The following is a 16,604-nucleotide window of genomic DNA, read 5'->3' as shown; positions in this document are numbered from 1 at the left end:
TGCAACATTTCTGTCAATTAGAAATGGAAACATAACTGGGTTTCCTGTATGTTGTATCTGGCAACCCTCACCATGCTGTATTTTCTGCATGAAGCATTGGTATCCCATGTAATTTCTCAGTAATTCTCCCAGGCCAGGGCGTGCAGTTTGCACTGAATATTCAACACAGACGCAGATTTTTACTTATTACCATACTCCCTTAGTTAACTGCTTTTGAGTCCACTCAGGGGAAATTTTAAAGGTCTGTGCTCAAATCACCGTCTTTCTCAGATTTCGTAAAAGTCTTATTTAGGGGAAATTATTTTTTCAAAATGCTAAATTAATAGAAAATCTCTATGAGGTCACTGCGTTGCTTAACGATGGGAACATGTCACTTTCTTTCAAATAAGCATATAAAGTCACAGCACCAAAATCAAATGTAATTTTTTTTCTTAATGGGTTATTAAGTGAGATTTACCACGTGCAACTTCTTTGTTATTTGATACCTTGCTCTTTTTTTTTATGTGGAATTGATGTTCGTAGGTTATAATAGCCCCCCCCCGTGGGGATTTGAGGATAATGAGTTTTACTTCTTAATCTATTGTGTGCATGGTGGAACATTATTTTTTGAATTTTGTTTAAAAAAAAAAGACAGAACAAGGAAATAACACTAGCTTTAGGTCAACCTGGAGCATTTTAAAGCAATAAACATGTAGGTCAGATACCAGGCGAAAAGACAAATAGGCTCTTCGTGGAATGAAGCTTAGAAATGACTTCCCTTTGAATGATGCCCATGGTGTTCCCCTGGTTGCTTTCCCAAGTAAAGTCAGAGGACCCACAGCCGTTGCCTTTGGAATATGTAATTAGTTGCACAGTTAAGCTTGGTGTACTCAAATAGGGGTCAGATGTTCAACAGGAAAGTTCAGGGAGCCTCGGTGTCTGGTATCAATGTTTAACTGTCTATAACCTGGCTGTTTGGCTTCAGCAGTGTCTACGGTGAATGACAGGCTGGTGTGATGGCAACCCGAGTGGTGCCAAGATGCATTTATAAGAATCAGGGCTTCCCTGGTGGCGCAGTGGTTGAGAATCTGCCTGCCAATGCAGGGGACGCGGGTTCGAGCCCTGGTCTGGGAAGATCCCACATGCCGCGGAGCAACTGGGCCCGTGAGCCACAATTACTGAGCCTGCGCGTCTGGAGCCTGTGCTCCGCGACAAGAGAGGCCGCGATAGTGAGAGGCCCGCGCACCGCGATGAGGAGTGGCCCCCGCTCGCCGCAACTAGAGAAAGCCCTCGCACAGAAACGAAGACCCAACACAGCCAAAAATAAATAAATAAATAAATTAAAATAAACAAACAAACAAACAAAAAGAATCAGGGCGTCTGTGAGTCTGTTTCTGTTTTGTAAATAAGTTCATTTGTATCGTTTTCTAAAACGTATATACAAAACCGAAACAGATTTACAGATCTCGAAAACAAACGTACAGTTACCAAAGGGGAACCGTGGGGTGGGGAGAGGGATAAATTGGGAGCTTGGAATGCACATCTACACACTACGATAGATAAGACAGGTAACCAACAAGGACCTACTGTGTAGCACAGGGAACTCTACTCAGTATTCTGTGATCACCTAAACGGGAAAAGAATCTGAAAAAGGATGGATACGTGTATACGTATAACTGAATGACTTTGCAGTACACCTGAACCTAACCCAACACTGTAAGTCAGCTCTACTCCAGTGACATTAAAAAAGATAAAAAAGGATCAGGGGGCACTGTGTGATGGATGTAGGTCTTTTATCACCAGGATTACGTGGAGCTCTTCATGGGATAAAAGGATGGAGGATTCTAATTATAGAGTGATGGCAACGGAGGAGACAGCATATAAAATCCTGCTGTGAAAATATAATCTGCTTTTTGTAATATTGGAAGCATAATTCATTTGTTGATTCATTCATTTCTCAAATATTTACTGAGAAGCTAGTATTTGTCGGGTGCTCTTCTAAGGAGTATGAATAAAGCAGAGAAAAGGCTCATATGTCATCTCAGCTCACTTGCATGTAACCCACTGGGGCATGAAGGGAATTACAGAACAGCATGAAGTCCTATGATAGGGAAGTATGAGATCTACAGGGACATCGATGGTGCATATAAACACAGAATCATGCAGTCAGAGGAGGCATTCCAGAGAAGTGACATTTATGACACAGCCTGAGCAGTCACAGGAGTGTAGCCAGCAAAGTGGGGGAGGGGAGGTGGTACCCAGAGATGGGATGAAGGAGAAAGCTTCAACCCTGAACATGAGCACGAAACTCACTGCCTGTGCTTCACTTTCACGAAAAACTCACATGTGACAATACACGTTTATTGAAAATATAAATCCTGAGGGATTTCCAGAACGTTAAGAAAAATGTAGTCCTGATAAAGGAATGAGGTCTCTTGTGAGGTCTATGATATTCTGATGTTTGAAAAAGAAATTCTGATGTATTAGGTTGAATCATATGAAATCGCCACGTGGGTGAATCGAAACTGCTCAGATACTGGAAGTTTCAAATGGCTCGGGGCCATAGACGCCTTGGTTGCTGAACTGGGGCGCTCAGCCTGGCCTGAGTTGGGTGATACCGTGGAATTGAGGGAGCCCTTCCCTCGGGGCTGTCCATCAACTCAGGATGAGTGTGTGTCAAGCTGGCTTCTTGTCCAGAAGCAGGATGGACCGCAGCTGAGTGCCCTGCCCTGTTAGAACTGGATGGGGGCCGCCATACTTTCGTTGGTGCCCTCCTACTTCAGACCAGTCCAGGAGAGGCGGAGAGGCTCAGTGACTTGCCTGTTCTCTCTCGAGATCTGTGCAGCAAAGCCACAGTCGAGACCCCTTTCTCTGAGTCCTTTGCTTTCTCCTCTGTTCACAGACAACAGCCAAGAGGGGTCCAGGCTCATGTAGGCGTCGTGCATCGGAAAGTGTGCTCACGTGAGCCTCTGAAACAGTTTGGCCCGATGAATGTCAGGGCTTGAGTTGCTTCTACTGCAAAAGAACCAGTGATAATTACAGGGCAACTAATGAGAAGGGCTTCAGATAACTTGGGGAGCTTTGCCTAGAAAGTCAGTGATCCCAGAGCCAATAATTTCCATTTCTAAAGCCTGTTAAGTTGGTTCTTGAATTACGTAATTTCTGTGTCTGTGTTTTTCTTCCAGAATATAAGGCACAATGTAAAAATAACATTTTGGAATGTTCCCCCTGAGGGAGGGATATGCTTAGTAAGGAAAAAAGAAAAAAGAATGCTTTCTGTGCATTGGGATCAACATAGCTTTCACGAAGGATGAGTGATGGGCTTCCCTTGGTTCTTGGGTTCTAGGGACACATGGACCCGACATGACATGGTCAGCCCATCTCATCTGTTTCTGGAGGTTTCCTCCTAGCATTATCCTTCTGAGGTCTTTTCTCTCCATCTCTCAGCTTAACCCCCGGGAAAGTGTGTGATGTCCAAGTGATATGTGATTGCCCACCTTAACGTCCTTTATCATTTCCCGACGGTCAGTGTGTCCTTACGTGCAGCGTGTGTATCTGGTGGAACATAAAATAGTATTGGGTAGGATATGGACACAGCCTCAAACCACATGCTGAGAAAGTCATTCTGGTTTCCAATCTTGGTCCATCTGGTTGAGTTAACGGGAATGCCCTTCTCTGTTGGATGCCAGCACATTCTTAAGACCTTTCTCATGAGGATCTCTCCCTTTAACGAAAAGAGAACAAGTCTTAGGCATAACCCATCGCCTCCTAAAGGCACCAAGACCGCTAGCTGAAAATTAAAGGCGTGATTTGAAATTTATTTATGTGCACACTTAGCTTCTATGCATGGCCAATGATGCCTGTTGTCTACTCCAGTGGCATCAATTTTTTTAAAGAAATATATTTCCTATAAGATGAGTTGATTCAAGTAAGACCTTTTGGATAAAGAATTGCGTAATTAGTGCAAAGGTAAGTCAGTCCGTATAAAGGGCGGGAGGTGCGAAGAGGTGTGAAATATTGGTATCCTTGCCCTGGAGTTTCTAACCCCTGAACCCTGTTTCCTTCCGACAGTGGTGGTGAGCCGAGGCATCCTGGAAAGCATCCAGAGGTTCTCCTTGCTGCCCACCTACCTCCCAGTGACCTACCACATCCACCATGCGGACGTGTCCTTCTTCCTGAAGGAAGCCAACCAGGACATCATGAGAAACTCCAGTCTGCAGTCGCGCGTGGAGTCCTTTCTGATTTACAAATCCAAGAGGTTCCCCGTCCTGAATGCCAGCTACGGGCCTTTCGCCATCGAGCAGGTGGTACCCCAGGACTTGATGCTGCCCTCCAGCCCGTTTGGATTCACCAGCACGTTTTCCCTGAATTGGAAGCTGAAAGCGCACATCCTGCGGGACAAGGTCTCCCTGAGCCGGCCCCGCGTGCAGGTGCTGTTCCACGTGGTGGGCAGGGACTGGGACGACGCCGGCCCCGCGCAGAGGCTGCCCTGCCTGCGCGTGTTCGCCTTCCGGGAGACCCGGGAGGTGAGGGGCAGCTGCCGGCTGCAGGGGGCCCTGGGGCTGTGCGTGGCGCAGCTGGAGCTCCCGGCCGGCTGGTTCGGCCCCCCCACGGTGGTGGCCGGGAGGAAGAAGTCGCCCGGGCCCCCCGAGGGCAGCCCCGTGGAGCTCTACTACGCCCTGCAGCCCGGGGACGAGCGCGGAGACTGTGCCCGGAGAGCCGGAGGGATGCGGACGGGCCGCAGCGACCTCGATGAGTCGGGGCCTCCCTTGCAGAGGATCGGGAGTGTTTTTCTTTACCAGACCCCGAGCCGGCCGCCCCTGAGAGAGCTGCGTTTGGACAACCACGTGGCCGTGCAGTACGTGCCCAAGACGGTGAGGCAGGGAGATGTGCTGACGTTTCCCGTCTCCATCTCCAAAAACTCCACCGAGGACCGCTTCACACTGAGGTGAGTTCATTGGGAGTATCTCCCTGTAGCATCTCCAAGGTCAGAGGGTGCTTCTGGGAACCCCGTCTGTTTGATCCGGAGAGCTGTGTTAGCGCTGTCCGGGGTAGAAGCGTCCTTGCAGTTTTTACAGACTCCGTGTTCACTGTCAGATCGAGAGACCAGCTGGATCTCTCCGGGTTGGCAGTGGGGTGGTGAAGACCTTCTTATTCATAGGTTTTCCGGGCCATCCCAGAAAAGCCCGGGAGGCTGAGGTTCTGCCCTTGCCCTGGCTCAGGCGGTTCTCAGCAGGTTTTAGGATAAATGGCTCGCAGTTGAAATGAGCCTGCAAATGGGATGGCAACAGTTGTCGGCAAGAATAGGGGATGCACCTGTGCCAACTCAAGATCTCTTCCGAACGTGTGAGTTCTAAGTGCGCTCTGTGGTACCAACCTCAAAGTTATCATTTTGTTTCTCTCTGGAGACAGAGCTTAGTGCCCAAAATATAAAAGAGCAAAAAGTGTGAAGGCCATCCCGTAGAACCCGTCGAGTGTCTTGTATAAGAATATACCAAAGACGAGGCATTTAACATGAGTACTGTGAGCTTTGGGAAGAAGAATTGAGTGCGTTTTCTCTTTGGAATGTAGTATGGGAGGAAAGCTACTTGCCTTGGCTTGACTGGATTTTCATAACAGTTTTTTGGTTCGTTTGTTTTAAACACAGATGAGTCTGATTGTAACAGCTATTTGGTATCAGTGTTGTGAGGTCACTAAATATGTCCTGACATTGCTGCATACGCCAGAAACTTGATCTGAAGTTCCATCTAATCAGATTTGTTTACGATCTCTGAACAGAGGAGTGTTCGTGGACGTGGCACACGTTTATATGTTGGTTTTTAAAGTTCATCCAGTAATGATCAGCCCTCTTTTCCCTCTCCCGTTCTTTCTTTCTTTTTTTTTTTAAACTTCTTTCTTTCTGTGTTTGTTAAGCGGTGGGTGAGTTGAAGAAAGGAGTCATTCTTTTGCTTATACTTTGCACATTTCAGTTTTGTTGATTGTGACCTAGTGCTGGGAATTCCCTTTTAATCTCAACTGAAGAACCAGAAACCAATAGACAGCATTAACCTCATGACTGAACTTGGCTGATGGTTGGAAGGTAAAACCTTTGGCTGGGGTTGGAGGTGCATCTGGGGATTCAGCACAGAGATTTAGGGCACATAAACACATCTGTGGGTCTGAGCCCTCATGATCTCTCCTTTCTGTTCTTCAGAAATCAGACCTAGATTGAGCTGGTCATGGGCCCTCTGGCTGGTGTGCTAGCTCTGTGCTTGGTTTTCCCAGGCTCAACGCTCTTATATGATATTCTTCGTGGAGATGGCTGTTTATATAGAGAAATATTTTGCTGATGGAAACTCAAGGTTTTGAATAAGGGGAAATCACACGATTTCATATATTCCGACATTTTTTCTGTTTGCCAACTACTGATGGTTGATTTCCTGGACCCAGGTTTACGAACCAGAATCTCTTAAAGTTTTAACTCTCCAGGAGATGATATCCACATCGTTGTTTTTTTGGGAATCGGTTATATATGTAGAATTAAATTTCACAAAAAGCTGTGCATCCAACCACAATCCACTGCCCACTAAGGTGTTCCTCTGGGTCCTGAGGGCTGCCTTGTCATCGGCAAGCTGCGACACGGCCAGGAGAAATTTGCTCCTGGGCTACATAATCTAAAAGGATCCAAGTCTTTGCAGATTCAGAAAGAAGCACATTTGAAGCATCTAGATTGGGTGGCTCTGTTTACAAGTCAAAAGATTGGAAAATTTTGGATGTAGAGCCAAAGTGTATGTGTTCAGAGGCCATCAATTAGAAAGGTGTTTTTAAGATATCAGTTTTCCAGTTAAGACAATAGTAAATCAGTAAATATTTCATGAACGTGTGTTTAAGTTGGTAAAGTGACACACTTTCCGTCTTGTTAAAGGCTGGCATTAATAATGTGCCTGTTGAATACTTAACATGCTCTAATTAGGAATGAGTCTTATCTGTTTATGAAAACAGCTGATGGGAAACCTGGATCTGGTAATGTCTTTAGCCTTTAGTCGGAATTCTCCTAATTAGAAAATAATGAAACTGTGTATCTTTTTTAATGAAGCCAATTTGACACTCGTTCAGCATAGCTTCCAAATATTTAGAATTAGCTCGGGCCTGCTCTGTCTGGCCATCTGCTGTAAATAACCCTGAAGGAGCCAGCCAAGTATCCTTGGGTGCTTTCCTCAGCAATGGTGACGTGTTTCTAGACTCAGCGGTGACAGTGCTAATGAGGTCCAGAGCTGGGCTAATGTTTCATAGATCCGCTGTCAGCAGGACTTCCCTCACCACTTAAGGATGGCCAGGGTGGAGGGGGGACCAAAGTACCTGCCTCCAACAGGACTCCTGCTGCAGGCAGTGTTTGACCAACTACTGCCACCTTCCTGTCGCTTCTGCGCCTGTGATCTCTGTGGCTACACACAGGGGCTCGGCTTCCATCCTGGGAAACAAGGTTTGTCGTGCAAATTATCCGTAAGGGCGATTTACAAAAATAGCTGGGAGTGCGCACGCGTGTGCATTAACCATGGCACAGAGGAAAACCGGGATGGGACTCTTTGTCATCTTAGAAGTTCTGTTCTCTCTTGGAGCTCGAGTCTTCCAAAGCAGACCTCCACAAAGGAAGAAAAGCAAAACGCTTTTGTTCTTTAGACATCTAAGGATCCCTTTTAATTTCAGAAAATGTTTTCCTTCCAGTGGACAACAGAAGCATCCCAGAGCACTTGGACCCTTTCTTGCGTGTTCTCACCACCCCATCTCCTTTCCTTCCCCGACAGAGAGCTGCTGTCAGAAGCATCCTAGGTCTCTCATCACCTGATTATGTGTCTGGAGAATCAAAGGCCTCGAAAGCTCTTTCTTGCTCATCTTTCCCACCTACTTTTTGGTTGCTTCTTCCCACAGGAAGTCAGTTTCAAAGGAGTCTGGTTGTCAGATCTGAATGTGAGCCTGGAACCAAATATCTGCATAGCATTAGCTTGGTTCCCTGATACTCCAGGAAATGCAGGTGGAAAGGTCCAGAACAGAGGCATGGCACTCAGATGCCTGGGTGCTTTTCTCAAAGTCAGAGATATGCTTAGATTGGTTAAATGAATGAATGAATGGACATATTGTTAATTATTAACCAATACATATACTTTGCTGAAGTCTTTACAGTTTTACACGCTAAATACTCAAGAGTTTGTTAAGAATCTCGTGCCCAGACTGTGGTCAGATCTAAGGCCATCTCCGAATAAGGCATTATTACCAAGTAGATATTCTTGCAAAGGTAAGAGTTGTAAACAAAAGAGAAAGAGAATAAAGTAAGAATATTTGACAAGGGGACAAAGTGGGCCTGGGGTTGATAAGCCTCAAAAGATATTCTTTGGTGGTTTGGGAATCTCAATTGTTAGAAATAATATGTGGTGGTTTGAGGTGGTTTGGCCCTGAACTTGATTCACTTGAATGATGTAGCTTTTGAACCTGCCTTGGACCAGGAAAAGATCTCTCCTTATTCTATTTCAGGTAAACTATGCCCTGGTGTAGCCAATAATATTCTTAGCTGCAGGCCATAAATCCCAGCCTGCTAATCTAAGAAAATAAATACATGAAAGGTTCGTTGGATGTGTATTTTGGGTCTCAAGAATTAATAAGGCACGAGGGCACTAGCCTTGGCAATGCACAGGGTGGGAGGGGGACGATACCCTTGGTGTAGATGCAACAACCTTCTTGCCCAGCACCCCTCCCCGGCCCGGCACAACGAATTCCTTCAAAAGTTCCTTCTGTTCTTACTATAACCAAAGGTGCAAAGACTCTTGGGAAGCTCCCAGTGGCTCACATACCTACTTGCTGTCTGTGCCCGGGGTAGCAGAGGGAGCTGGTGTGGCTTCCAGAATGAGAGGTGGGCTCCTGGAATCATCTTTCACTAAGAGCGTATCCCGGGGAGGCAGTATTTCCCTCCGAGAAAACTGGGTACTTTTAAGAAGAGAATGGGCTTCCCTGGTGGTGCAGTGGTTGAGAATCTGCCTGCCAATGCAGAGGACACGGGTTTGAGCCCTGGTCTGGGAGGATCCCACATGCCGCAGAGCAACTAGGCCCGTGAGCCACAACTACTGAGCCTGCGTGTCTGGAGCTTGTGCTCCGCAACAAGAGAGGCCGCGATAGTGAGAGGCCCGCGCACCGCGATGAAGAGTGGCCCCCACTTGCCGCAACTGGAGAAAGCCCTCGCAGAGAAACGAAGACCCAACACAGCCAAAAATAAATAAATAAAGAAATAATAATTTAAAAAAAGAAGAGGATGAAGTTGGGTATCTCGAAACCCTGCACAGGTCCGTGACATCTGTGCCTGGCACTGCGTCTCCGTTTGTCATTAAGGGAGTTAAGGGAGTTGGAATTAATTAAGGTGGGAATTAAGGGACTTGCTTCTGGAGCAGAGTGGAGTGAGAGGCAGACAGAGAAAGGAGGGCATTCCATCTTTTTTCAATAAACCTCCTGTTTGACAGTATATTTAGATTTACAAAAAAAGTTGTGAAATCAGTACAGGACAATGCCACGTGCCTGGTGGCTAGTTTCCCCCTGTAATTAACATCTTTCGTTAGCCTGATTCATTTGTCACAATCAGTGCACCAATATTATTATTCACTGAAGTCCACACTCATTCACATTCCCTTAGTCTTTGCCCCATGGCCCCTTTTTTGTTCCAGGCTCCCACCCAGGATATCATGTACATTTAGTCATCATGTCTTTAACTACTCTTGACTGTGACTGTTTCTCAGACTTGCTTTGTTTCTGTTGATCTTGATAGCTTTGAGACTTCCGGTTCAGACTTCTTGAAGAATGTCCCTCTGTTGGTATTATCTGATGTTTTCCTCGTGATTAGACCGAAGTAATGGGTTTGGGGGTAAAACAGCACAGAGATAAAGTGTTGTTTTTGTATTCGTCTGCAAACCACAAGAGTTTAAAATCATCCCCTTTATTCTCTTTCACCTTTCCGCTGAAGAAGCATTTATTGAGGATGTCAGGAAATATACAGATGAGTAAAAAGGAGAGATGAGTCCTATTTGAGGGACAGGAGCATGATAGAGTGAGACCTGGCCCTGGGGGAGTGGAGAGTATATAGTGGGGTTTGTTTGTTTGTTTGTTTGTTTTTTAATTTGATTTTTGTTTTGTGTTGATTGGAATGTAGTTAGCTTGCGGTGTTGTCTTGGTTTCGGGTGTGCAGTGGGGTGGTTCAGTTGTGCATATGCATGTGTCTGTTCTTTCTTGGATTCTTTTCCCATATGCATTGTTGCAGAATATTGAGTGGAGTTCCCTGTGCTGTACAGTAGGTCCTTGTTGATTACGTAGTGGTTTTATGGGCCAAAAAAAAAGGGATTTCAGGCAAAGGGGACAGCACAGGTAAAGGCACAAAGACATCAGGTGTATCTCTGTGCTCTTTTTCATTCCCCCATCATCTTGAAATAAAAGCCAATTGGGATTTTCAAGAACAAACAAACAAAAAATGCCATTTTCATTGCATTGTATCAAGAACACGTACTCCTACCCTGACTTAATCACTGTTGCTGTGAAATTTGGTCGCTGGCTGGGGTGGTATTTCTTGAGTTTTTCGTCTGTAAAGTTGCTTTTTTCTGCACTCCCTATACTGTATTTTCCAGAAGGAAGTGATGATCCACAGCTCACAATTATGGAATTACACTCCTTCTGGGTGGTATATTTACGTAAATTGTTTTGGAATCCTGCAGGTGAAATTTGTTTATTCTCCCTCATGTATTTATTTATTCAGTCATTCTTTTATTTCAGTAAGGGCATCTGGATATTTACTTTACAGTTTGGGTTATAATCCAAAGGAGTAGACATTTTTCAGCCTTTGGCTGTTGACGTTTGGATCAGATGATATTTTGCTGTGAGGGGCAGTCTGGTCTGTACATTGTGGGATGGTTAGCAGCATCCCTGGCCTCAACCCACTGTATACACAGCCCCGAATCTTGATACCCCAAGGTGGGTCCAGCTCTTTCCTAATGTCCCCTCGGGGATAAAATCGCCCCTGCAAGTGAAAAACTATGATTGTGGTTGTCGGGAAAAAACTCAGCTCCTACGCAGAGGGAGGTTCCCAGTTTAGAATGAAGGGAACACTGGGTAGAGTCCAACTTTTCTGGAAAATCCCTTAAGTTGTACCTGCCACATGTTTTTTACTTCCGGTTGAATGCGTGCTGCAGGAGGGCAGAAACTTCGGTCTGCTCTCTGCCCTTTCCTCCTTTCTCATACACTACCTGGCCCGCCCTGGACACCCGTCAGCTACTGGGGGATCGAATGGCTGTCACTGGTTCCATGAGTTCACTCCATGTACCTTCTGTTAAGGGAGGGGCCAGAGAGCAGGTTCTTCTGTTAGAGTTGAGGTGAGAGAGTTGGTCTATTTCAAGGCCATGTCATGTATACAAAATCACAAGGGTCAGGTGCAGCCGTATTAGGGGTACTTGTGCTGTAAGAGGGACCAGGAGCTGAGATGAGCTGAGACCACTGCTTCCAGTGGTGATTGCTCCTAAGGTCCTCTGGCCCCAGCACCGGTCTGGGGTGAAGCCTTGGTGTTAGAATTTCGTTTAGTAACAAAAATACCCATGAAACTAAGTGTCTGCACATGGGTTTCTTTAAGTAATTTATCAGTCTATTATTAACAGTTCATATACCTTAAGGTAACGGAAATCTAAAGCTATACTGTGAACAGATTAAAAAAAATGGTTCTTCAATCTTTTTCATTATCTCTTTTATTATTGTTGCTTTTAATTGATGTATAGTTGATTTACAGTATTGTGTCTGGTGTTAGTCTTTTGAAAAAGGCGTCCAGGAGATTCGGACGTGCAGCTGGAGTTGGGAGCCATTGGGTTCGTGTCATCTTTCTTGCTCTCCTGGGCTATGCTTATTGAGTAGAATGGTCAAGTTAGAAATTTAACTATTCAAACCACCTTCTCTCTCTCTCTGTCTCTCTCAGTCCCCTGTGCCCCCCACCCTGTATAATTGAGTCACATTGTTTAATGCATGTATGTGCAAACTCCGCTGTGTAACAGTACACGCAGCCTTTCTGCAGGCAACTTCACGGGCTTCACACATTTCAAGATGTTAATCCATAGTGGCCTCCGGCTCAAGAATCCCTCTGTCACCTGACAGCTATGGTTCCTTTCTAGCGATACTTTTTTGGACCGAGGTTGCCGGCTCTGACCCTCTTGCGGGAGGAGAAGAAAGGAGGAGGGTACCAACGGTGACACCAGCTGTGCTCCCAGATTGGTGCTGGGCAAGTTGCCTGAGGTTTCACTGAATCTCTTGCCCATGTTCTAGTGGGAGGCTTATCTCATGAGCAAGAGAACTTGACTTTGGCCCACTTGGCAGGGCTGGGAGTTCTAGAAGATCGTGGAAGGATTTCCTTCTTTTTGATGGCTGGATAATATTCCATTGTGGATATACATCACATTTTCTTTATCCATTCATCCACTGTGGACACTCAGGTTGTTTCCATGTCTTGACCATTGCGAATAACGCCGCAGTGAGCAGCGGGGAGCAGATACGTCTCTGAGATAGTGATTTCTATCTTTTCTGCAACAACATGGATGAACCTCAAGGGCATTATGTTCCGTGAGATAAGTCAGAGAAGACAGATTCTGTATACTATCGCTTATATGTGGAACCTCACAAAAGCTTGCAGATACAGAGAAGAGATGGATGGCTGCCAGAGGCTTGGGGGGAGGGGGGAAAGGGAAGATGTTGATCCAAGGGTACCAACTTGCAGTTTTAAGTTGAAGAGGTTCTGGGGATCGAAGTCTTGCAACCAAAGCTCTCTGTGATCTTCTTTGGCTATGCCAGCTTCTGGTCATTGCTGGTTTTTTTTTTTTTTAGATGAGTTTCTTCTTCTGTTTTTTTTTTTGTTTAAATTTATTTATTTATTTATTTATGGCTGTGTTGGGTCTTCGTTTCTGCGCGAGGGCTTTCTCTAGTTGCGGCAAGCGGGGGCCACTCTTCATCGCGGTGCGCAAGCCTCTCACCATCGCGGCCCCTCCTGTTGCAGAGCACAGGCTCCAGACGCGCAGGCTCAGTAATTGCGGCTCACGGGCCAAGCTGCTCCGCGGCATGTGGGATCCTCCCAGACCAGGGCTCGAACCCGTGTCCCCTGCATTGGCAGGCAGACTCCCAACCACTGCGCCACCAGGGAAGCCCTGGTCATTGCTGTTTATACTCTGTAACCTTGAGCTGACCGTCATCTCTGTGTAAGGACCTTATCACATCCCCTGCGTGGTAGACCCACCTGACAGGCTCCTTTTCAACCAGACTGAAAGCCACTGGAGGGAAAGGGCTGGGTTCACTAGTGTATCACGGCTGTACCCGGCTGATTGCTCTGACGGCTGGTGTGAATTTGGGTCTGCAAATCTGGGTGAGCAAAAGTAGATACATGTTGGGTGAGAACACTCAGCCATTTCAGAGTGTTACTGCCTCTCCCTGCCCCCAAGCACATTTCTGTGTTCCGGGCTGGTAAGGAGTGGGGAGATGGTAGAGGATTACACAACGCCGGGTGGGGAGGAGTTGGGGATGGGTTTTGGTCTTCAGTGTCATTTGTTCATTCATTTGGTATCCATGGAGATTCCATTTCCAAGGTGGTCTTTGGTCGGCTAGCCACAGAGGCCATTGAGGGAATGTCTTCATATCCTTCTCCCAGCACCTTCAGATGTGATTTCTCTGTACCTCTTCTGGGTTACTCGTGGGAACACAGGAATGATGTGCTGGGTCCAGGAAGTTTGGGGAGATAGCTGAATATAATAATAATGGTAATAATAATAGCCAGCAGTTATTAAGTATCTATTTGTGTCTGACACTCTTCTCAGTGCTTAAAATATTTTTCACACATTTAATCCTCAGAACAACCCCACGAAGTAGGTGCTTTTATCACCTGTGTTTTCCAGAACTGGACACAGAAACACAAGAGGTGAATAACTTGACAGACGCCCTAGAGCTCATAACACATTTACTTTGAGGTCCGGAGAACTCGCCCTCGCTGATCTATATCCCAGAACCCATGTTTTGGAAAATCCCTCTTCATCAATGCGAGGCAGGAAGGTAGACACCGATACTCCTAAATCTCATTCTTTTTAAAAGCACTTAAGAGAATGAATTACCTGAAACATTTCCCTTATTGAGCAGATGTTTCTTGAGTGTGAAGCTTGGTGCTGGGGATGTAACAGCAAATAAGAGACACAGACCCAGCCCTGTACTGAGTAGTCGGTGCTGTGAGAGAGACCGTGGGGGGTCTGTTTGGCAGGATGAGATGCCAACTTAAGACAGTGCTTTGGAGCATAGACAGATGAAGGTGTGTCCACCATCATGAGCATCTGTCAGGCTTACCAGTCGCTGCAGAGTAAAGAGCTCCGAAGGATGCTAGGTGGATTATTGTGGGCCCTTCCAGGCACTTCAGACACTGATCATTACCACGAGGAATGGCAATTTCAGATCCAGGGGGCGGACCTATTGGAGACCACATGGATTTATGAGGAAGAGCACAGGGCATGGAGCCAGGACCACGGGCACCTATCTTGGCATCCTCACTGCCTGTGCACCCTTGGGAAGGTCATCGAAGGTCACTGAGCCTCAGTCTCTGGGCTCTTACCTTTCCAGGTGTTGACGGTGTAAACGAAAGACGACAGGTGAGCCTTGAGCAGATTGCATGGCCCCAGATCAGGCACTTAGGAAATAACCCGTCAACCAAGGGATGCATCAGGTATCAGCTGAAATGCAAACAGATGACTTCAGGTCACTTCACACTGAGCAGTGTCAATTCATTCTGAAAGAGGGCCATGTTAACGCAAGGAGCAGGTCACCTCCGACTTAAACGATGAAGAAGAAAACAAACGAAGGAGCGTGTTCAAAGCTGCTGAAGAGGCATTTTCTTGGATCACTTAGGAAAGCGACTGACTCAGCACCTGCTGGTAGGAGACAGGAGAGCGGACCCAGTTGTCAGAATTCTCTCTCCCAATTTTGAAGGTATGCAAGTAAATTGATTTTTAAAAATCCAGCAAAAAAAATTCCGGCATCAACACACAGAGGCCTGGGGAAGGCATCAGCTTAAGAGTAAGACAGAAATCAGCTGAGTGATGTAGGTTCAAAAATCAACGTAGTGCATCTGACCGCAAGTGTGCGGTTTCCCCTCCTTCAAAGCCTCTTTGAAGAGAGATGACACCTGAACATGGCTTATATACTTAGATGCTCTTCCCTACCCCTCGCCCCTTGAATCTGGCCTCAGTGTATTGCTTTGCAAGTAGAATACAGCAGAAGTGAGGATCTGGAACTTCTGAGGCTAGACACTCTACGAAGCTGTGACTTTCCACCTGGGTTTCCAGGAACACTTGCTTTTAGAGCCCAGAGCCGCCTGTAAGAAGTCCAGCTCGTCTTCTGGGAGATCCCATGAGAAGCTCTGACGCTGCATGGAGAGAGGGGGGACCTGGTGATCCCCATCTTCTAGCCGTTCCTGCCCGGGCCCCAGACACGTGCGTGAAGCTGTCTTGGCTGCTGTAGGCCAGCTAGCCGGCAGCTTAGTACCACCAGGGGACCGCACCAATTCCAGGTGGGGCAGACACACCTCACAGCTGAGCCCTGCTCAGATTCCTGGTACATAAAAAGTGATGTGTAACAGAATGGTGGTGTTCTAAAGCACTAAGTTTTAGGGTAGCTTATTAGCTGCAGGAGTAAGTAATTAGCAATCATAGAAAATTTCGCCAGCAAGCTCTACTTGCGGAAGGACAGAGGTGATGCACTGGGGCTGCTTGCTCTGCAGTTTACTGCTCACCCTTCTCCTGCTCTGCTGTGACTCTCAGTAGGTCCACCTCTGTAACCTGCATTTCCCAGATGCCCTACACGACCTAGATCTGGCTTCTGATGGGTTCGGCCAATGGGACCCAATGGCAGGAATCTTGAGGCCGGGAAGATGGGAGAAGTCGGGATAGCTTTCTCTCTTGCTCCCTGGTCCCTGTTCAGGCCAGAAAGCTCGTCCATCTGTGCTTCCAGCTCCCGCCAGGCACCCTGTACCATGGCTCCAAATCCTACAGGGAGACTTTGCCGTTGACCTCTTATGGTCCCCCCTCCTTGCTTTGTCCTTCTGAACCTAGGAGAAAAGACTTCCTGCAGGTATTTATATCAGGGCTGCATCACCATCATCTAGTTGTTCTGTCAGCAATTTCAGCCCCTCTGTGACTAGTCCTCTGTATTAAAGTACTTCTGGTCAGTTATCTGCTGTGGTTTCTGTTCCCTGACTTGACCCTGTGGGTGTAGCCGTTTGAAAAGATAATTTTTATGAAAGCAGAATATCTTTTCCGGTCAACTCCATATTGTACCAGAAGCAGAGACAATCATGAAGGTTTGTCAGTTGTGTCAACCCCAGCTGGGAGCAAAGGCAGAAGGGTCGTAAGCAATGCAGAAATGAATTTACCCAAAGAGAAAACATCATAAGTATGATAACAAATTTGGAAAGAGCCAAAGGCAGAAGAAAGAGAACACAGAGGGGCAAGATAATATTTTTTCCTCTTCAGGCTGTGAACTCCTTATGCAAAGGTGAAAAATCAGTGTTCGTATTTCTTTTCTGTTCTCATTTTGGGCAGTGGAAGGATTGTTGA

General features: G+C 46.4%; 1 protein-coding gene across 1 annotated transcript in view; it reads left to right on the top strand.

The window, feature by feature from the left end:
• TMEM132D (transmembrane protein 132D) overlaps positions 1-16,604 on the top strand; it is a 711,716-nt gene that overhangs the window by 177,820 nt on the left and 517,292 nt on the right. The window contains exon 2 of the mRNA XM_007189646.2: positions 4,051-4,927. Coding sequence (XP_007189708.1) covers positions 4,051-4,927 — 877 coding nt within the window. The remainder of the gene's footprint in view (positions 1-4,050; positions 4,928-16,604) is intronic.

Source organism: Balaenoptera acutorostrata, chromosome 13 (assembly GCF_949987535.1).
Source record: "Balaenoptera acutorostrata chromosome 13, mBalAcu1.1, whole genome shotgun sequence".
NCBI classification, from domain to species: Eukaryota; Metazoa; Chordata; class Mammalia; order Artiodactyla; family Balaenopteridae; genus Balaenoptera; species Balaenoptera acutorostrata.
This window is presented reverse-complemented; position numbering and strand designations above follow the sequence as displayed.